The sequence below is a fragment of the Labrus mixtus genome, chromosome 2 (genome assembly GCF_963584025.1).
Source record: "Labrus mixtus chromosome 2, fLabMix1.1, whole genome shotgun sequence".
Lineage (NCBI taxonomy): Eukaryota > Metazoa > Chordata > Actinopteri > Labriformes > Labridae > Labrus > Labrus mixtus.
The window spans coordinates 8,562,295-8,584,444 of record NC_083613.1 but is presented as its reverse complement, the minus strand read 5'-3'; the positions used below and the strand labels follow the sequence as shown (position 1 = coordinate 8,584,444).

The 22,150-nt window shown below is 40.9% G+C and overlaps 1 protein-coding gene and 1 long non-coding RNA gene across 3 annotated transcripts; one reads left to right on the top strand and one right to left on the bottom strand.

Annotated features, from left to right (window-relative positions):
* Window positions 1-276: 276 nt before the first annotated feature.
* b3gntl1 (UDP-GlcNAc:betaGal beta-1,3-N-acetylglucosaminyltransferase-like 1) lies at window positions 277-18,013 on the bottom strand. 2 transcript variants are annotated; one of them, XM_061049646.1, is made up of 11 exons: window positions 17,897-18,013; window positions 17,680-17,779; window positions 17,149-17,213; window positions 13,633-13,698; window positions 12,453-12,548; window positions 6,464-6,559; window positions 5,265-5,389; window positions 2,923-3,058; window positions 2,767-2,835; window positions 2,578-2,652; window positions 277-1,640 (listed from the first exon to the last, which is right to left on the bottom strand). In XM_061049646.1, exons 1-11 carry the CDS (start codon window positions 18,002-18,004, stop codon window positions 1,560-1,562), a joined length of 1,017 nt encoding a protein of 338 aa, XP_060905629.1. In that variant the 5' UTR covers window positions 18,005-18,013; the 3' UTR covers window positions 277-1,559. The 2 variants fall into 2 exon arrangements, with proteins under 2 accessions (XP_060905629.1, XP_060905621.1); XM_061049638.1 differs by having other exon boundaries at window positions 5,253-5,389; window positions 17,897-18,008.
* A 367-nt stretch (window positions 18,014-18,380) lies between these two features.
* LOC132983371 (uncharacterized) lies at window positions 18,381-18,811 on the top strand. Its single transcript, XR_009674836.1, has 2 exons — window positions 18,381-18,658; window positions 18,778-18,811. It is a non-coding gene; the product is annotated as an uncharacterized LOC132983371 (long non-coding RNA).
* Window positions 18,812-22,150: the final 3,339 nt, after the last annotated feature.

The window sequence follows — 22,150 nt, the reverse complement described above, 5'->3', positions numbered from 1 at the left end:
TTTGTTTCATTCTGCAAATTCTCGCTAATAATAGAAAAATAGATGCATTGTACTCCATTTGGAAGGTTTCTGTCTGTAATGTTTTTTTTATTGGATTACAGATCCAAAAAAATTACAGAAAAAACTCAGTGTGCAAAGGATTTAAGTAAACAGGTTAAAAAAAAACATTGGGATTTGATTTTCCCCATGGTTGACATGGGTAATTGTCTTTCCTGCTTGTGTAGACAGCTGTCCTCTACAATATAAGGGCTTTAGACTCTTTAAGTTATAATACAATCTGTTCACGGTGTCTTTTTTTGTTGCCATCTTTCATATCAATTTTACTCCATGGTAATTTATATCAGCCTGAACAAGCCGAGTTCATGCTATATAAAGTAATAGTTTAACATTTAAAAAATGACGATATTCTTCTTCTTCATTCACATTACATGAGATACAACTCTGATAGCTGTCAGTTAATTAAATATGAACTACAGCCAGGACAGACGGTTAGACTGGCTTGGCACAACGACTGGGTGGGGGAAGGTGGGGAGAGATCTCGTCTGGTTCTTTATGAAAGGTCAAAAATAAAATTACCTGTGGCCTGTTGCACCAGCTCTGTTGAAGTTCAGTCTTAAGTTTGAGTTAAAAATCCACAGTAGGCCCCACATTGAAACTAGACAGTTTGTAACTGAAGGTGTGTCATTGTTTGGTTACCATGGAGATGTAATGTTCATCTTGACTAGTCGAGCTTAACGTAGATAATATATCAAAATAGCAGAAATTAGGTTTTAACTAAATGTGACCAACCAGTGAAAGACATTTTTCTCACTACAGTGATCGTTACAGTGCTGCCTATCGTGAACCAAGCAGCAACCTCCAGTGTTGAAAAATGAAGCCGATGCAGAAGTACAAAATCCTGCAGTTCCTCGAGTGTCCACTTGAGGCTGGCTGCAGAAGCACTGGAAGTCACATACACACCCCATTAAAAAAAGCCTGTTTTTACACTGCACAGGGGTTGAATAATGGGATAACTAATCTGTTTTGATTTTATGAAGGATTTTATGAAGGATAAGCTTCCAGGTCAAAGGTGATCTAGTGGTTGTGTTGTGCACCACCTGTGCGGGAGCTTTAGCCGTGGGTTGGGGTCCGACCTCGGCCCTTTGCTGCGTGTCGTCCCCCGCTCTCTCCTCCCAACATTTCCTGTATCCTATCCAGTAAAGGCAAAAAGGGCCCCAAAATTTATAAAAAAAAACAAATAAACAATAAGGCGTGTAGCTGACCTGATTGACAAGCGGGAGCGAGCTAACAGTTTGTGAAACTCCGTCCTAAATCAGATATTTTGTTGGAACTAGGTGTTTGAATTTACGGACAGCTGGAGCAACCCTGTACTGGTTTCTAGTGCCTCTAAAACTCCCACTATAACCTTCCCAGTGTTCATTTCACTCTCTTCCTGTTTTCATCTGCCTGTTTCTCAGTTCCTTTTGAGTTGGAGTGAGTAATCCAGTAATCCCCTGGGTCCCTTTTAACCTCTTAAAAGCTGCAGAGCTACTCCTTTTCTTCTGCAGTGCTGAAGGCCGTCAGTTGAAATGGTAGTAATCTGTTCCTTCTTTGAGCTGCAGAGAGTCAAGGTTTTCCTCCAGAACGCCTCCTGTCATGTCCTACAGATGAAACAACGAAACAAAAACATGCACGAGTAAAACTTCCACACTAAGAGTCATCATAGGAAGCATGTTACAAAGACCATTCTTCTACTGCTGTGTTTCTTTAAAGCAGCTCTGTCTACTTGAACTAAACTGAAGTGATGTTGAAGGTTATAAACAGGTCAAAGACATTCACACTCAGCACCAGCACTCCTGCTTTAACTGGAACAGCACAGAGTTGAAATGATTTGTATATTTGTTGTAGTAGTTATCCACATCTCGATATGAAAAAAAAATAACCTTGTGTGATTGAGTCCAGGTGTTTTTGTGTGTGTTAGTGTGTGTGCGTCATACAGAACACCAGAGAGAGGGAATGATGGAGTCCAGGTCTGCTGTGTCCTCTCACTGTGATTACTTCGTCCAATTACCATAATTGAGCAATTAGCAGCACCCGTAGGTGGGGTCACTCTAGATTTTGATGTCTGAGTCTGGATAGGTGGTGAATAGGCAATTAGTGACTCTCAGGATTTTTACACATGTGCGTGTGTCTTTTTAATGCATATACTTTTTAAAAAAATGAACTAAAAGAAGAAATGATTATCAAAGGAGATGGCCAAGATAAAGCTTTGAACACTGTCAGAGAGTTCAAATACTAAAGTGCTAAACTGAAAAATGGCAAAAACATCTGAATGTGATCGAAGATCAGGCTGCTGGCTCGACCCATTTCCTGACAGCTTCTGTGTGTGTGTGTGTGTGTGTGTGTGTGTGTGTGTGTGTGTGTGTGTGTGTGTGTGTGTGTGTGTGTGTGTGTGTGTGTGTGTGTGTGTGTGTGTGTGTGATGTCCTGTGCCCGGCACACACCCTTGGTCATTATGTTGTTAACTTAGATTACAGACCTGAGGGACAGGCGGTCAGGAACAGCAAACATACAACACACAAACACGCGCTCTGCTCACCAGTTTAACGCAGACAATGAAAGGGGCCGAGGCGTCTTTGTAGTGCAGTACCGGGATTTTGGGCTTTGGTCTTTGCTGGAGGGAAACCAATAAGAACAAGACAATTATTTACAAAAATCCAGGTCACTCATCTTAAGTGTTTGGTTGACCGTCATTTGAGACCTTGTTTTTACATGGAAAAAAACTCACCTTGGATTCCTCATACGTGTAAAATCCTTTCTGGATCTTGTTCTCATCGACATCACAGAAAGCCCTCACCTGATAGATGAATCAAAACGTCAAAGGAAGCTGAAAGTACACATTTTTAAGGGCCTTCATCTGATTGCACAGCTTGAGGTAACCTACCTTCTCCTGATTGGTCGGGCTGAGGCTTCGGTACAGCTTTCGTCCCTGTTTTCCTGCGTTCCATATGGTGAAGCTCTCCCATTGGCCGAGAACTCTCTCCTGCAGGAAGTCCACCCGCAGCTTCCAAATAGTTTCCCTTGAGAAGATTATGAGAGGTGGATGGACAAAGAAAAAAAGAAAACAATGCAGCACACTCAAAATAAGTCTTATTTTAAGTGATTCAATGCTAACAGCTTGCTACATTGGGAATTTTTGTTACATCGCTTCAGAGATTTGTGGTAGGGTAACCACATGCCGCACATTGTGTGAAGATATTCTCGAAGCAGAAAAGTCTGGATTTGTTTTTCCCAAGTAGGTTATGGTTTTGAGAAATATGCAAAGAACGAGGTATGGGACAAAATATCTTGACATTTAACGTTGCCTTGACACAAGATGTGTCATTATATTAAAAGGAAAAAGCCCCACTTCCAGCACACTATCAAAAGTCAATAAAAACATAAATATTAATGTGATTTATTTTTGACTGAAAAACTCAAACAACTCAGCAAATCTGTTACAAATGACCACAGAAGTTAACAAGGCTGTTTATTTACATATTGAGGATACTGCATCTCCATCTATCCCATTTTTCAAGCCCAGCACAGATTTTGCAGATGACTGTTCACCGTGAGTCTGGTTCTGCCCAAAATGTCTGCCGGACTCAGGGTGAGTCCCACAGGAAAGCTCATAATTTGCTGTTTAAAAGTCGGCATCAACACAGATTTAACAGTGGGACACAGCACGCACACACTTAGCTGGAACACACCTTTAAGTCCACGAGTCTCTGAGTGTGGTGTTTGGGATTTAGCCTCAGACACATCTTTACATTCAGATTGCTCTTTTTCACTCTATTCATGCGCTTAACCCCTTCCCACTAGCTTTAGCTCGCTAACACACACACACACACACACACACACACACACACACACACACATACATAAGCATGCACTGGTCCTGAGTAATCACACAGACACGTTCACAGGAGGTTCTCCGCTCTCGTCTTTTGATGTGAGCGTCTCACTTGGCCTAACACTGGGCCTCATATGACAAACAAACTCAAACCCACCACCACAGTGGAGCGCGGGTGGTCTCTTCAGAATCTCAATACAAGCTTTGATTGTAACACATGGCAGAAACATGGCAGAGATTTACTATAAACTGTATCTGTGTACACATGCTGAAGCCCTCATCCCCCTAATACCACACAGAACAAAAAGACAAACACACACTCTGGTACACTTCCTCATACACAGCTAGCAGATTAGCTCCCATTTAGAATCTTTTTTTCTGTGTTTTCTCAGTTAAAAAACACACTTCCCGCCTCGGCCACTCTTTACAACTAGATGTGTGCCGGTGTGAGAGGCAGCAAGAAGATGATGGTTTTATTTGACTAAAGAGAGGAAGTAGGTAAGCTGTGGATGTAAAGGGGTGACAAGAAGAGGGGGAGAGTGGAAAGTAGGCAAGGCGAGCTTGAAATAGACGTCCCAAAATAGACAGGTGATAGATGAAGACTGAGAGGAGGATGAAGTGTGAAGGAGTGCGTCAACACGGGAAGATATACGAGATGTGGACGTAAGCAGGGGAGGAAGAAAGGAAGGAAGGAAGAAAGGAGGAAAGGAAGGAGGGATAACAGGAAAGAGGGGGATGAAAGAGAAGGAAGGTGTGATGGGAGGGAGGGAAGGAAAGACCTTCTTCTTCTGTGTTTTTTACCATTAAGGCACACACACCTGCACCCACTTCATGACCTTGCTGAAAAACAGACCACAGCAGGGGTGTCAGGTCCTTCAGACACACACACACACACACACACACACACACACACACACACACACACACACACACACACACACACACACACACACAGACACACACACACACACACACACACACACACACACACACACACACACACACACACACACACACACACACACACACACACACACACACACACACACACATTCTCATGTCTGAGAAACTCAACATACCACAGAGAAAAAAACAGGTTTAAATTCCCGATTCATGTGCTGGGAAAGTTTTTAGAATTCCAAAAACATTTTCCAAAAATCTCAAGATTACGAAGACATGCCGGTGTGTGTATGTGTGTGTGTATATGTGCATATTTGTGTGTGAGAGTATTGAGCCCTGAGAAAATCTGGGATTCTGGTGGGCAGCTGTGAGTAGGTGGAGGATCAACACTGTGTCCAACTATGAATGTGTGTGTTTATATGAGAGTGCGTGTGTGTGTGTGTGTGTATGTGTGTGTGTGCGTGTGTGTGTGTGCTGCCGACGTTGAGACTGACTCTGTTACAGAGTGTGTTGTAGCCTTCTCATGGTAACGGTACACCAGCAGGCACTCGTCCACTCTGGCCACGCCCCCTCCTTGGCGGATACTCTGGTAGAAGAAGAGTAAGTCCTCCGGGACACCCTGCACAGGAGGAAGGAGGGTGAAGCAAGACTTTTTAAAAATTGTTTTACATAAAGGCGTAACATGTATCATTTTAAAAGCCTTGCCGCTAGGGGCCTCCATTGACTCTTTTTATAAATTGCACAAGCACGTTTGCTCCTCTTCAATACAAGAGATAGAAACTACGATGGGCGCAGTGAATATGCAACCCTGAACGCACTACACACCCGGTCATGTAGCCGGGGGATACGTCCCATGAACTGACTCATAAGGGGCGTGTTACTTCATGCCTTGCTGTTTACTGACTGTTTATAAGTCAGCATATATTCTAAGTTTGTGTCCACAGAGTTTAGGAAATGTACAGTAGGTCTGTTAGTACGAGTGCATATGGTGTTGTTTTTGGAACATGTGAAGTAATATAGATCAATTCTGATTCAAAAGTGAAGTTTGCAAAACTTATTCTGTTAGCCAGTGAATGGCATTTTTCTCTATGTTTTAGCATCAAGCTAGCAAATGAAAAGATCCATCTAACATCCCGGTTCATCTGTTCCAAATTGTGTCCCCCCTGGAGAAAAATATAAATATATAAAAAACTCCTCAAATTACCAGAATATTGATTTACCATCCAATTAATGAAAGAGCTGAATTGGGAGTAAATCCGCCCAGATTTTCAGAAGTCTTGCTCAGCCTTTGTCACCTGAACACAATTTATAAAGTTAGGCTAGTCTATGCTAACCTTGTTAGAAATTTTTTCTATTCCCTTGAAAGTAACGATACACCTTGCTATCTCTGTAGAAAGATGAAGCCCTGACAGTTACACAGACTTACTAACCAGAGGGAAACAGATGGCTGTGGATACGAAAGCAGACCTATTTTTATCCCTGTATAAATCTGACGGTGGCAATGGTAAGAGATTTGGAACCAGCCAACATTAATGTTTGTTTAATATGAACACGGGCAGAGGAAGAAAGTTAATTCAGGATGGACTTATTGTTGGATTCATGTCAATTGGAATCATCAAAGTAAGTGAAGACTTTCTACGACAGAAAAACTGCACAAGAAGGCTTTGGAAAAAGTTTGGGTGTAAACTCTTACCTTGCCTCCCTCATCAAACGGTCCCACCTTCAGAAACCAGTCCCTTGAGCAGAACCACGTAGGCATGATGACTGTGGGCCCATGAGATGTGTACAACTGGGACACAAGAGCAGATCACATTATGACACAGAATGTTTGGATGAATACAATTCAAATGCACGTGTTATCAGTCATAGCAGGTGTCCAGACTCAGTGTCCAGTCAATGAGAAAACAGGTTTTTTTTAAAGAATACATTCTGTTGTCAAAACATAAAAAGGTTGTTTATAAGAAAATGTGGGAAAGCCCCATTGAGATGCTTACTCAGGGAACTAATTTGATCATTTGTCTTGCTCTATTTGAATAAAGTTTGTGTTTTGGGTCTGGGAAGCACGAGAGATATGAGCGATCACACCTTGACCTTTAAGGTACAACTTAAAGCTCCTGTGTGGAACTTTCAGGTTGTGTCCATATTGGCGCCAATTTGACAAAGCCATATTTCTAATCTCTTTGCTGATGTTGTCCTGTCCTGTTGTCATGTGTATGGTGTGGTATGGTTTGTTTTGGTGTGGCGTGCTGTGGTGTGGTATGGTTTAGTATAGTATGGTATGGTTTGGTTTGGTTTGGTTTGGTATGGTATGGTATGGTATGGTTTGGTTTGGTTTGGTATGGTATGGTATGGTATGGTTTGGTATGGTTTGGTTTGGTTTGGTATGGTATGGTTTGGTTTGGTTTGGTATGGTATGGTATGGTATGGTTTGGTATGGTTTGTTTTGGTGTGGAGTGGTATGGTTTGGTATGGTATGGTTTGGTTTGGTTTGGTTTGGTATGGTATGGTATGGTTTGGTTTGGTTTGGTATGGTATGGTTTGGTTTGGTTTGGTTTGGTATGGTATGGTATGGTTTGGTATGGTATGGTTTGTTTTGGTGTGGAGTGGAGTGGTATGGTTTGGTATGGTATGGTTTGGTTTGGTTTGGTTTGGTATGGTATGGTATGGTTTGTTTTGTTTTGTTTTGGTGTGGTGTGGAGTGGTATGGTTTGGTATGGTATGGTTTGGTATAGTATGGTATGGTATGGTATGGTTTGGTATGGTGTGGTATGGTATGGTATGGTTTGGTATGGTGTGGTATGGTTTGGTTTGGTATGGTATGGTTTGGTATGGTATGGTATGGTATGGTATGGTATGGTATGGTTTGGTATGGTGTGGTATGGTTTGGTTTGGTATGGTATGGTATGGTATGGTTTGGTATGGTTTGGTATGGTTTGGTATGGTTTGGTATGGTATGGTATGGTTTGGTATGGTGTGGTGTGGTATGGTTTGGTATGGTATGGTGTGGTTTGGTATGGTGTGGTATGGTTTGGTATGGTATGGTGTGGTATGGTTTGGTATGGTATGGTATGGTATGGTATGGTATGGTATGGTTTGGTATGGTATGGTATGGTATGGTATGGTATGGTATGGTATGGTTTGGTATGGTATGGTATGGTATGGTTTGGTATGGTGTGGTGTGATTTGGTATTATTAGTTATGGTTTGGTGTGGTATCATAACATATGGCATGGTATGGTATGTTATTGTTTAGTATGGTATTGCATTATCTGGTATGGTGTGGTATGACATTGTTTAGTATGGTATGTTATTATTTACTATGGTTTGGTGTGATATGATATGGTGTGGTATGGTATAGTATTGTTTAGTATCATTTTGTACCTTGGAATGTATCATATTCTACGTTATTGTATGGTACCATATTGTATTGTAAACACGTAATTAGGCTGTGAGTAGGATGACATTTTTTATTTTTTGTTAAATGAAAGTCTCCTTATTTCAAATATAAAACCACCTCGTACAATTCAAGTCTGACAATCAAATCCTGCTTATTATTACAATATGTAAATAGATTCCTCCTCTGCTGAATACACATCAATAAGATCTCTCTTCCTCTCTCAAACAAACCTGCACACAGCTCTACTTGAAAAGTATTTGGCGGGTGGCTCAGGGAAATTTCCCACTTGGTTTTTGGGGCAGAGATGGAATCTGCAAAAGTTAAAGTCTAATCCTGCAAACAAAATAGGTTAGAGTGCAGCCACATGTGCTCTCTCACAGAGGTGTGTGATTCCTGGAGTGTGCAGGGGAAGGACACACTCTTCAATCCCCTCTCACTTGATCTTTGACGAATGAGCTTGTTTTGGCCTTTCTTTCTCGTTCTAATCCAAACGTCTTTCATACAAGGACCATTTTACGGCGTCTATATTTCTTTTTCTTTTCATCCAGAACTCATGCCCATCCCTCTCTCCAGACCCCAACCCTTTTTTCTCCCTCCTTTCCTTTGTGTTTGTGTGATCTGAGCAGTAATGTTGTTGAACAGGAGGGTCATTCCAGGTTGATCTGCTCCTTTGTCCAGCTACGTCACTGTGTTTCACATGCCATGTGTTAACATGTGCATGTGCACGTGTGTGTGTGTGTGTGTGACTATTCAAAGTTGAAGTAGAAAAAAACTGTCAAACTGAAATGAATCACAGATGAAAACTGTGAAAAACATCTGGATTCAGCTCGATGAACAGCTGGGCAGAATCTAGTGATTTTGTGTGTGTTTGTGTGTCCACCTACGTACAACTCCTCTCCTTTCTGTTGTGATATTGCAACATTTTGCAGATGTATGCTGTGGCCAAGAGCATGAATAGGAGGAATAAAAGTGAGTTCTGGGAAACCAGGGGACAGAGAGGGAGAGTCAGCGGGGTAGGGGAGGTTTAGGATAACCATATCTAATGACCAACAGATGAACACCCAGGGTCCAGCTCTGGATCGGGTTAAACCAGCACTACTCGGGGTAAATCTCTGGTTTAACTCAGTTAGATTCTGTTTCTTAACCCTGAAACCTGAAAGTTGAGGGAGATGAAGTGAAGAAAGAGAAAGGGTAGGTAAAAGGAGCTGCTTTTAAGCCTGCAGAATCAATGTATGATCTCACTCTCATGCTCCATGAAACTTAATATCACATGAATATCCTGGAATGTCTGCTAAGGAGTTATGCAGACTGTAAGTGAGTGTGTGTGTGGTGTGTGTGTGTGGTGTGTGTGTGTGTGTGTGTGTGTGTGTGTGTGTGTGTGTGTGTGTGTGTGTGTGTGTGTGTGTGTGTGTGTGTGTGTGTGTGTGTGTGTGTGTGTGTATGTGTGTGTGCTGAAGAGAGAGAGAGACTGGGTCCAGGTTGTCTTGTATCCTTGGTGACTGTGTGTTTTGTGCAGACGACAGCAACAGTAGACTTCCATCTCTACATAAATGGAAAAGCAGCCGGTGGTTTCATTACGCTGTGACTGGCCTGGTTATCATTTAGTGATTCATGTGACTGTTTCATAAGGTGAAAGTAGACAATAGGAGCTGGAAGTATGGTATGCAAAGGTCATGATCGACTTAACCATTACAAAATGGATAGGAATAGTGCAGAATAATTTCATACTATTGGCGTACCAAGTAGGAATGCTTACACTTTGAGTTGACGTGGCTGTGTCATCAGTTTAGTTGTAGTATCAGCCCACATAGCCAGATTCTGTCATTTGAGATGTCTGATTTTGGAGATAACTACTCCAAACCCCTGTATCCTAAGTATTTGGCTTGTTGTGTTTTATGTCAATAACAACAGAATGTGATGATTTGTGAAAAATTGGAACCCCATATTAGATTAAAAATGGCACAAAGACTATCCAATGTTGAAACTTAGACTATTTTGGAAAAATGTTATGCTCATTCTGAATTTAATGTGGACTACATGTTTGAAAAAAAAAAAAGGAGGTCTGAATTGTTGAACATCTGAAATCCTACATGAGGCAAGAATGGTAAAACACTCGTCTTATATGTGTATGTGTGTAATATGACAGAAAGTGGTCTACTCGGGGCGATTCAAGGGAGGGGTAAGCATGACCCTGTCCCAGATTTTGTTTTTAAAACAATTTAGAACAATGACCGTTCTCAGTTTTAACATTTGAAATGTTGTCTTTGTGCTATTTTCAATTTCAATGTGTGGTTTCAATGTTTTGCAAATCGTCTCCTTCTGTTTTAGTTTACATTTTACACAACGTCCCATATTGTTAGGAAATAGGCTTGTACTTATGATTGAATCACAGGAGGTAGAACACGGCTTAAAAATAATGATGCAACAAAGGCGGATGAAGCAACAGAGTCAGACTTTGGCTTTGTATCAACGCCACGTGTAGTTTGACATATTCCCAATAGCAATGAAAGAGCCGAGAAGAACCTTTTGAAAAATAAAATAAATCAAGTTTTGGTGCCTCTCTTAGGCGTCATCACCCCTCCCGCTCACTCGCGGTAAAATTTCCTGAGTATTTCCTGCTGTGTCCTCACTAAGGCTCACAGGACTTCTAGCGCAAAATGCACTCTGGACGAGGAGTAAAACTTCCTGTAGATAATGGATGGATGCAGAGTCAGGCTGCCATTATTTTTTAAAGTCTTTGGCTTGTTGATCCAAAGGTTTAACAAGTTTCCAAAGCTAGAAAAAAACAGCCAGTGCATGGCAGAAATCCTAGTTGGCTCATTTTTGAGCCAACTAGGATCATTAACAATGAAAAAAGAAGGACTAGGACGTTAGGGATGTGCGCGTTTGGTCGACTCTCTAGTCAACACCAGAATTACTCGGTTAAACTAATTATTAATATGTTTGACCCTCGATGCCGGTCAAATGTTGTTCTCAAACTGCAACGCAGCCCCTCACCACTAGTTGATGCTGTAGCGCTGATTAATGGACCTGCTCTATTTGCTCTACTACCGGAATGTAAACGAGCACAGTGAACAGATAGCATCTCATAGTAGCAGCGCGGTAACGTTGCATGTAGGCTCTTTTCAGTTTCAAGGTCTTAGTTTCGGCTAACTGGGAGACTTGAATGGAGCAGAGCGATTATACGTTATAAATAACACCCATGATTTTCCTACTGTGACAAGTCGAGCTGTCTCCTGTAACTTTTGCAGCGTTCAGTCATTGTGACCCCAAACTACTTCCTCCTGGCCCTCCATGAGTTTGTGCCATTGTATTTGTTTTGAAGTGGAAGACAAAGGGATTCATTGACATAGAGGGAGAAAGTGGAGCTCACCTGTTCAGGAGGGAAAGTGAGCAGTTTTTTCTGTGTTGTGTCTTAAAACTAATTCTTAAAAAAAATTATCCGCTGGAGTGAAGAAGCTGACGTAAAAAGCTGACGCAAAGCCTTTGAATTCTGGTGGTGATGGATTTGTTTGAAAATGCTAAAGTGTTGTGCTTTCATGTCACAAAGCAGGTCGGATCAAAGCTCTGGATATATAAAAATGTTTTCTGTCAGATCACAAGAAAACAGAGTCCTTATAGTAAGCCTGCAGAAACGTTTTGTCTGATAAATGAACTTTTCCATTGCCCACTGTTTCCCCTGTGGCCTGCGCTCAGCGGACAGCTGGCAGTGTGACCTGTTTCCTCTGGAGGGAGGGACACGAGCAGAGAGGTCAGGTTGATGCTGTGTTGGTCCATACAGTCCACTGACACATTTCCGTGGAAACTGCAGACGGCAGGTATGTATCCTGTTTCTATCTGACCGGGCTGCTGCCTGGCACATGACCTCTCACACATAAACACTCACAGTGGGAGTCGATGTTATCAAAATGTGAAAAACAAACCATAAACTCTGTTATGAATGATTGATAGTTTTGAAAATACTGCAGCTTTAAAAAACTTTACATTTTCAGTCATTTATTTAATATCAAGCTGCTATTAAGAGAGAGAGCATTGTGCACAAATATACTAACAACGTTTTCCAACGTATTTATGCAATTTGGACGGTGTGCAGGAGTTGGCTTGGATTTCTTTTGTATTTAAATACAAGAAATGATCCAATATTGGATGCCTAGGACTTGTATTTATGTTGCTGTGGTATTGAAACATGAATCATTAGATTTTTCAAGAATCAAAGTTATTGTGACAACCCTATTATGAGTACACACACACACACGCATCTAATGCACCGAGCTGCAGGTATCTACCTGTGTGGTGAGCTGGTCCTGTGTGATTGTGTTGATCCAGCGAGTGTAACGCTCAGTAGATCCCTCTGGAACTCTCCGAACTTTACATCCAACCAGCTGTCATGAAAACACAGACACAAAAACGAACATGACAACGCTTCTTCTTTTAGAAATGTGTTGACATAAAGGTAAACGTTGAGTTTCATGCATCGCTGGGTAAAAGTTTACAGCCTTCAGAATAAGAGTCCACTTAGACATTCTAACAAACAATCAGGACGCATCAATGTCGCTGCTCTCTGAGACCAAATTTATTTCAAATTGTAAGAAGTTTGTTTTAAACTGAAACAATAAGCGCATCAGAAAACACCACGTTGTTGATGTAAAAACTAAACAGTAAACGTAGTCTCAGTGGCCAACAGGGGAACCTCATGCACAGCCTGTACGTTCTGAGGTGTGCACGGTTGCAGGAGCATACCGTGAAAAAATGAATCAAAACTCTGTGGCACACTGAAAAAAAAACGTATAGCTGTATTTTATTTTGAGCGAACAACGTCTTTCGCCTGTAGCTTCCTCAAGTTCGCCCAGCACAATCTGTCAATCCTGTGATTCACATTTTGATGCTTATTTATAGACTCTGAAGCTTTGACCGCCATCTTTCTTGAGGCTGTGAGGCCATGTGTGAAAAAAGAAAGTAGACATTTTCAGGAGTGTGTGTGTGTGTGTGTGTGTGAAAACAGCTAGTGCCATATCAGCTGTTCCCTCTTTTTTTTTTTTTTCACATTTAAACACCCAATTTCAGAAGATAGAGGTCAGTGAAAAGCATAAAGAGTTCTAGATATACAGACAGTTTAAACAGAAGGATCAATGTTTTTTATCCAAGACCAGGAACAATGACAGCTGTAACAGAGAGAGGTGGGTTGTTTGTGCACGGCAGCAGGCCTGCTGTCTCCACGCTGTCTCCCTCACTTCCCTCACACACACAACCTTTAACCTCTGACCCGGCAGGCCCCCGGAAAGCATCAACACCGGATACTCACACTGTTCTGCATGCCAACTGCATGGAAGCACAAACACACGCGCTCGCTCACAAAAACAACATGAGTATTTTTGATCTTCAGGGAGGAGTTGGTCCGATGGTCACAGGGCAACAGTGAGGGAAGGAAGTGAGTAAGCGAATACTTAATGTGTGAGGGGAACTTACAGAGTTTGGTTGGAGGAGAGAAGCCTCATGCTGCAGCCGAACTCTTTGGGGCAACATAACGTCATCCTGGAGGACAGAAATGTTGGATTTAGAACATAAAACATTTAATTTATAAAAGCTTTTCTGTTTCTTTTTCTGTGTTGAATGTTCCCTATCGCTCTGAATGACATTTCTAAGTTCTTAATGAGAGGTTCCAATGCAATTGTCTACATGTAATGCTTTGAATGTACTGTGGGTGTCGCTGTCCTCCTACAGGTATAAAAGACAAGAAGACCATCGTCTATGTTAAGGCTTCCCAAGCGTTTCAGCTTGCAACCCCCAACATAAGGATGCCTGACACTGGGGACCCCCACTGTCACTGGAGAATAATAAACTCACTATGAGGCCAATCCAATCACTGGAAACACATAAGAACAACACACAAAAATACAAGAGCATAAAAACCATACAATTAAAGTATTTACTGTAAAAGAGGCTAGAAGCAGAATATAATTCATTTCCATATATAGATATAACCACTGAGTGGACATACAAAAAAGATGAACTACACAGGAGTGTGCATATTTGTGTAGAGAGCAGCAGATATTGTTGCTGTCATTTTGAGCATTTTTTACACACTGTTTTATTTAAGCATAAATCTCACATCATGACTATAATATTCATTTAAATTGGATTTCTTTTCTGTATATATTTTGACATTAATGTGTAAAATATTCAGTTGTAAATGCATTTTAAGTTAAAGTCTTCTGTCTGTAGGTTGTGAGTATTTGTTGTTTGTTATTGCTCTGAGGTATAAATAACGTTAAATGCTCTCATGGGACACTAGTCCTTCATCCTTAAGGTCTTCCTCCTCCCCTCCTGTCTGTACACTTAACTCGCCCCTTGTGTTCTGTTTCTTAGGCCGAGAGCAGCAGACAAGTCATATAAACATAAAAAAAACAAGAGTCTGTGGTCACTTTCAAGTTATGATTTGTATCTCAAAGTTGATTTGGTCATCTGTTTCTTTTTAGGCTAAAAAAAAATAATGTGGGGGTTTTGGAAAATCTGTTGGTTCATTTTGAATTGTTCTCTTGCAACATAACGTCGCTATTATGCCTCTACAAACAGCGTCACTGAGTGGGCGGGGCCATCTCTCTTCCCGTGCATGGTGGCAGCGCTAACAGTTGGACAGGGCGGAGTATCGTGAATAAAAAAATGTATGAAACAGGAATGAGTGAATGAGTATGAAACAAAAACAAGCTGAAGGAAGCGCCGTCACTTCAGTGTGAACACAGAACTGAGAACAACAAACAGATCTCCATGTCCCATATCACACCTTTAAGGTTGATTGCAAACTACTGTGATCAGCTAAGTCACTCCTGGATTCCACACCTAAGTAGCCTCAGCACAGACTGAGCTCTTTTAACACCATTTGTTGACTTTTTTAAATGACTCTCAGTAAGTTGTGTACGGGAATTTGGCTCTTTAGGCACATTTAAAAAATAAGAAATTTCATTACTGGTTAAGCTGCATGGCAATGCAGTGATTTGTGCTGTTGCCTCACAGTGAGGAGGTTCCTGATTTTGATTTAGGGAGCCTCTGTGTTCACCATGAAGGTTATTACAAGACATCATTTCCATCGACTACGTGAGAGGAAAAAAAGCTGAAGTGAAAAAGGGGGAGGGGTGGGGGGGGGGGGGGGTGGGGGGGGATCGAAATGGGGAGCTAAAAACAAAAAGGTAATTTAAGGTTTCAGAGGAAACAGCACAGGGATATAAATAGCTTAGAGAACTAAAAGGGAAGAGAGAAATGTGAGAGAAAACTGGAAGTTGAGGGTTTTCTGAGAAAGCAATCTTATGTTGTCACATTTTTATTCCAGAAATAGTGCATGAGCAGAAAATAGTCCCTGATGGTGTTTTCAAAAATAAACAAAACTCCGAAATACCCCAAAATCTTTGTGGTGTGCCAAACAGCCACATTTTGCCCCCTGACTTTACCAAGAGTTTTTCCTGACAGGCCCCTGGTAACTTTTCTGATTGAATTCGGGGTGAGCTGATGTTTGAGCGCAGCAGGTTATATAAATTTTAATTCCTCTTGAGCGAGTAGAAAGGGTGGTGATGATGTTTAAAACACACGACCAGTGCACTAGTGTCCGTATGTTCTTTTCCACTTGTGTCAGTAGACGTAACAAGACAAAAATCTGCAATTAAAGCGGCAGACTCCGTCGCTTAGTCTGTCATTTTCATCATCGGTTTTGGCAGCATCTTTTTTTTTTTACATCATGTCTTGTCCCCTCCTGTCTGACAGGGAAAACTTCACGCTGTGAGGAACATATGTGAATAAACAACTCAGGAAGATCTGAAGCAGCCTGTCCAGTAATTATCAGGGATTTCAGGAATGTGTGTGTGTGTGTGTGTGTGTGTGTGTGTGTGTGTGTGTGTGTGTGATTTAAAGGAGGTGTTCGCACATCCAACTGTCTCATGAAGTAGACATCAAACTGTCACATTTAAAAACAACACACTTGACAGAGGTTAAGAGTGTGTGAGTGTGTGTGTGTGTGTGTGTGTTTTCAATGTGACAGTATTGCATGTGTGTGTGAAAACAGCTTGACACATGTTCTGACTCAATCAGTCAAATGTAAAATATTCTCTTTGTGAGAAATTCTGTTTATTTGATGGCTGGCCCCGTTGATACGAACGATCTCGTTTTCGAGGCGGTCCAACACAAAAAAACACAACAGCACAGTGTGAGACAGACATAGTCACGCACAACATACACACATAAAGGCTCTCACACACCCATCCGCCCACATATCCCTCCCGCAAAGCCACAGCACCCACACAGAACCATCAGAGGTAGATACACATTGTGACATATGATGCAGTCAAGAAGACAAAATATACAATATTAAATTAAAGGGGCTAGAGGACATTACCATTAGAAGCAGCAGCATGATTTTGTGAGAAAAGCTAGTAGTGATTTCTTAAAAAGGTGTAGTGAATGTATTGTTCTGATGTTGATTGTTCCAGTCAGAGGGAGCTTTATACTTGAATCCTCGTCTGCCGATTTCTTTATTGGTTTTGGAAACAAGAAAAAAAGGTATGCTGAGTATGTATTAAATAATACGAGGAATTGTAAGGTTTTAATTATTGTTTTAAATAAAAGGGAAAATTGAAGTACCTACATATGAACAGAGATTAGATGTTGTGTTTGTATTTTTGATATTTAAGCCTCCAGAAGAACAACCAAAGCTCTGTGTTTCAAAGACTGAGCCGCCACTCATGTGAACACAAACAAGAAAACACACACACACACACACACACAAACAAACGCTGCTCTGAGCTCTGAGCTCATTAGTCATGTTTTCTGACAGCTCTGTCAAACAGTCACTGAGCTGCTGACTGTGTATGAGAGTATCCATGTACAGACTGTATATTTGGACAAACCAATATGGTCCGATCAGTGTTTGACTCACTACTGTGTGGCTAATGAACAACATGTGGACGTAGAAATGAAACACAGAGAACATACACCTACCGCATCCTGAAAGCACAAGTGTTGTCCACAGCTCTGAGATACCGCCTTGTTCTTTGCATATCCCACTAAAAGACAGAACAAAAAGCAGTGCGGGTTTACATGTGTGTTTGTGTCAATTCATTAATTCAATTCACAACTTCATTATGGACTCAAAGTTAGTGAATCCAGTATTGTGATACGTACCGTATCATCCTGAGTTGAGTGTCTCGTATCCCGAAGAAACACACTTAATAAATGTCTAGACAAGAAAGTCCCTGCTTTTGAACACTGGACCAAAAGCCAACAGGAGAATTATGAAGAGATATCTTATAACTCCTGGTAAAAGAACTTTGATTTGTTTTGTGTAGATTGAATGATTATGCCTGATTTATGAGCAATGGCTTGATGGACCTTTACTCCATTATAATAAACTCATGTCTGATCGATACTTTCTGTTTATTTATCCTTTCACTTTGCTTTTTGTGGCTTCCCAAATGAAATAACCTGCTGAAGCTACAGCTGGACAAGATAAGCTGCTTCAAGTCGACTCACCTCCTCTGGGTTGGGCCGAGTCGTGACCACAGATCACCAAAGAGATACTCCTCGCCTCCAGCCTCTCCCTCCACCCCTCCACAACTTTCCTGGAGTCATCCTGCAGGACACACACACACACACACACACACACACACACACACACACACACACACACACTATTTAAACCAGGATCTCAATAGAATTAGATATTCATAAGCAGAATAAACAAACTTACAGTGCTTGCATCATCAAAGACGGAGATCTCCATGGTCCCTGTGAAGTCTTGGAGTGAAATGGCCTGCAGACATTCATCCAACCAACACGATGCATTGTACATCGGCATGACAATACTCTGAGTACACAAAACACAGAGACACATATCTTACAGTCAGTGCTACCCCTGAATACAAGAACAAACAACCAATGAAAGATAATACCAACATCAGTTCAGGGAGATCATTGTTCATAGATCATATAGGGTGACATTTTGTGGGAAAATAGTTAGCTCAGAAGATTGCTTCAAGGCAACATCAACAGCGCAAGTTTTTACAAAAAAAAAGCCTAAGATGTCATAAATAGTTGTGTGCTTAGATGTAACCGGAGAGAGAACAGAGAAAAAGAAAGTGGCATTATCTATGCATCTCTGCAACTGCGTGTATAATCTCTTTAGATAAGTAAATCAAAGCAATGAATGGGAGACTTTGTATCACTGACCACATCCACTGCAGCCCTCTCCTCCTCCTCCTCCTCCTCCTCCTCCTCCCGCCCTCCTGTCGGTGTTTCAGCTTCACTGCGGAGCCGCTTCGGCCGGTTCATGTTTCCGTAAATCTGCCCGGAGAGTCCGCTAACTCTCAATGCAACAAGACCACCGTAATCCAAAGCATCAGCAGATTAAAGTTCAGTAATGGTTGGAAACAAAAAGCCTAAAGCATATGTTTGGAGAGACAAACGAGGAGCGACGTGGAGTGGCCCACGTTGGATACACGTGAACAGAAATGTCAGTAAGCACTCATTTTGTCACTGTTTTCTTCACAATATGGATCCACGTCAAAAAAAAAAATACATGTGTTGGTATTTAATCTGTACATTTTGTAACGGAGAAGGAACTAATTTCAGCAAAACGCTGCTCGCAACTGGCAGTGCGGAAGAAGATGTTCTCAACTTCCGCAAACACTACATCTCAGACGCTCATTGGCTCGTGCAAAACACGGACAGCCACGGGATTGGCTAGAGCTGACGTCAATCATGAGGAAGAGTGACGTCTCACACAGCGTCAAACAGCTGGATTGGCTGTAGCAGCAGATGGAAGCTTACTTTTCTGTTTTCAATAATAAATGAATACTATATTACATTTAAGAAACTAGAATTGAGCGTTTCAAAATAAAATAAGCTGGACAATTTTGTGTAATGTAATTTAAAAATTGACACACTGAAAAAAAATTAACACTGAATTAAAAATTTAAAGTTAGAAAATTATGCTTCGGCTTTCTGCCACATCACATGGATGTCATTATTGGAGTTTTCATGGAGATTAATCGGTTGTCTTGTAACTTAATTTTAGTGTAGCGGTCAACCAGTAACAGGAAGTGATTAACCAAAGCTATATATTTCATCATCAATAACAAAACCTCAAAGCTTTATTATAGAGTTTTATGTTGAAAGTATTTGGTGGAAAAATTAATCTGCATTTTTAACATAAAAAAAAGTAAAAGCAGGAAATGTTTAAAGGAAAAATGTTTTAAAAATAAAACTACTTATATATACTTTACTGTAGTTTAAAGAATCACTTTTCCATCAGTAAACAATACTTCATTTTTTGTCTTAATCAGAAGCAAAACTAAAGAGTGTTGAGAGTTCATGTGAATTTAAAGGTAATAACATTTTTTCAATAAATAAATAGCCATTTCCTTCCTTTGAGTTATCAGACGAATTCTGATGACATGTAACAGCGCAGCTCTCTCTACTGTATGTCTCCCATAGCGAGCCTTAGAGGCCTTGATGATCAGACAGAAAAACATAATGGGCTAAAATATTGTTTGTGTTTACATTTTCATTTACAACAAAGAGCAAATCAATAATGATAGAGAAACCATAAGGAAGAGAGAGAGAGAGAGAGAGAGAGAGAGAGAGACTGAGTGTGTTGTAGGGTTGTAGGTGGAGGTAGTAAAGTGTGCTATAAGGTATTTTTGGTCCCCTCCGGGTGTTTTATCTGCATGTATCAGTCATTCTATATGTGACATGAATTTAAATTGAAAAAGACCACAGTTAGTGTTTCAGTACTAAAGCAATATCAGTGCTTGATAATGTCTTTGTGTTTCCCATTAGATACTTCCAGAGTACATATATGAACTCCTTCACATGTACTAATCATCCTTCCTCATTTGTTCTTTTGTTGTCCTAATAAAATCATTAATTGGTAATAAAAAGACTAGAGATGTTTCGATTAGTCCTGAATTTTATATCTCAGACAGACAATCCTATTAAATTCAGGAAACATTCAGACAGGCCACACAGCAGAATAATCACTCCCACATATCGGAAGCATTTTCAATCGGACTGGACTCTATTTATCACTGAATAAACGGATACATTGGACGAACATTTCACTCCAGGGCAGAAAGCACAGCTCCAAAGGAAGCGACGGACCGGGGCAAGATCAGGAATTGTTCTCTCATGCTTGAGTGCAGGAAAAAAGAGAGAGAATTTGGCCTGATTGTATAGATGCATATCAGCACACACACACACACACACACACACACACACACACACACACACACACTGCATGTTTTTCTACTCTTATGAAAACAGCTAACAGAGACGTGATTTATTTTTTGTGCTTTTGTCTTTTGGACGACTCCAAGAGTGTGAAGGACCATCTATCTTTCCTCTCTGGAGTATTGCACACAGCTTTTAAAGAAAACCAGATATTATTTTAATGACCTAATGAGATTGATAGGTGCAGACAGCCACCCATGATAAGCTAAAAGATGAATACTCAGAAAGCTGAATCAGAGGTTCAGGTCGCCTGCGGGTGTCTTAATGTACTTAAACACTAAAAACATACTCTGCACTCACTCTCATAACTACTCTAACAATCCATCACTGTCGCCTGTTTATGTCCCTTCCTCAATCAAATCAGCAGCACATGGTGGTACTGTATGTGGAGGGGGAGACTGCATCTGTTTAGATCTGTGATCAGTATGCACTTGATTTAGTTTGGACAGAAATGCCAGACATCAAAGAGAAGGGAAGTGTGTGAGTGTGTGTGTGGGGCGTTATGAGCATAATCCTTCGTCAGTTTGTTTTTTAGGGGATTGTGTGCATTTGACCTGTTGAGACAGTTGTTTGTCATTTTAATTTTGTTTCTGTTACCATAGACTGTATAAAATATGGACGTTGTCTCGGTGACATCACCCATTGGTTTCTGAAGCAGCCTTTTGAAGCCTAACGATGGCAGTATCCTTATTGGAAATGCTGTCTCCGACTAACTTTCTAACTAAGACGTGAAGCTAAGGCGGGCCTTAAGCCTCCTGGCAAACACCTACAGAACATCTACCTGTCAGTCAACCCAACCAAGCAATTCTCAGCCTTCATATAATCAAAACCAATTAGTTATAAACCCTCCCCCGTACACTTTGAACCAATAAAATCCTGAGCTATGCTACGGAATTATTTTTTTTAAAGCAGTCTGTAAACACGATTATTTGTGCTGTAAAATGGGTATTCTAAAATGGTTGTTGTTGGGACTTTGGTGGCTTGCATCCAGCCTCAAGTGGACACTCGAGGAACTGCGTTATTTAGCACTTCAGCTTTGGATCATATTTCAGCACCACAGGTTACCGCTTGGTAGCAACATGTGCAGTAGCATGTAGATAAGTCTTAGTATGGCTCCCTGCAGAGGATCGGCTGCAGGTTGGGACCTCAGTACTTTTTTAAAGCTTCTATGAGTGAGGAGGTTTCAGCTGCTTATGGAACAGACTGTATGTTTCTATAGGTCTATAAAAAAAAAAAAAGACCCTCAGCGAGAGGACTGATTATATTCAGTTCATTTTTAAATTTGTGTAAACGACACTTCAGGGTGGTGCCAGTCGAGAAGATTACTAGTAAGGTGCTATAACTGTTGTGCACTGTGTCAATATCTCCATCTAGTGGTCGATGAGAAAAACTGATCATATCAATTCCATCCTCTCTTTGGCAACAAGTAAGGAGTCAAAGGTTTCAGGTTTCGGCTCCTTTTCTGTGTGATGAATCTATAAATGTCATCTAACTTCACATGGTCTGATGATACTGACACATCATGATACAGAAATGATACAGACTGTGATGTGACGTGTCAAAGAGACTTCTTCAAAGGAGGAACAGAAACAAAGAGTCCCATGTGAATAATAAGGTTTCATTTTATAGATGTATATATATGATCATGAGCAACAGCGACTTGTGCATGTCAAGGTTTCATTCCAATGACTCTTCTTTGTTTCTGTTCTGTTCT

Coding starts and splice junctions, on each gene's coding strand:
- b3gntl1 (XM_061049638.1), bottom strand. CDS start 18,004: ATGCCGATGTACAATGCATCGTGTTGGTTGGATGAATGTCTGCAGGCC. Junction 13,699..17,148: donor ACTTGTGCTTTCAGGATGCG/GTAGGTGTATGT, acceptor TCTGTCCTCCAG/GATGACGTTATGTTGCCCCA. Junction 1,641..2,577: donor TCATTGTCTGCGTTAAACTG/GTGAGCAGAGCG, acceptor TTTCATCTGTAG/GACATGACAGGAGGCGTTCT.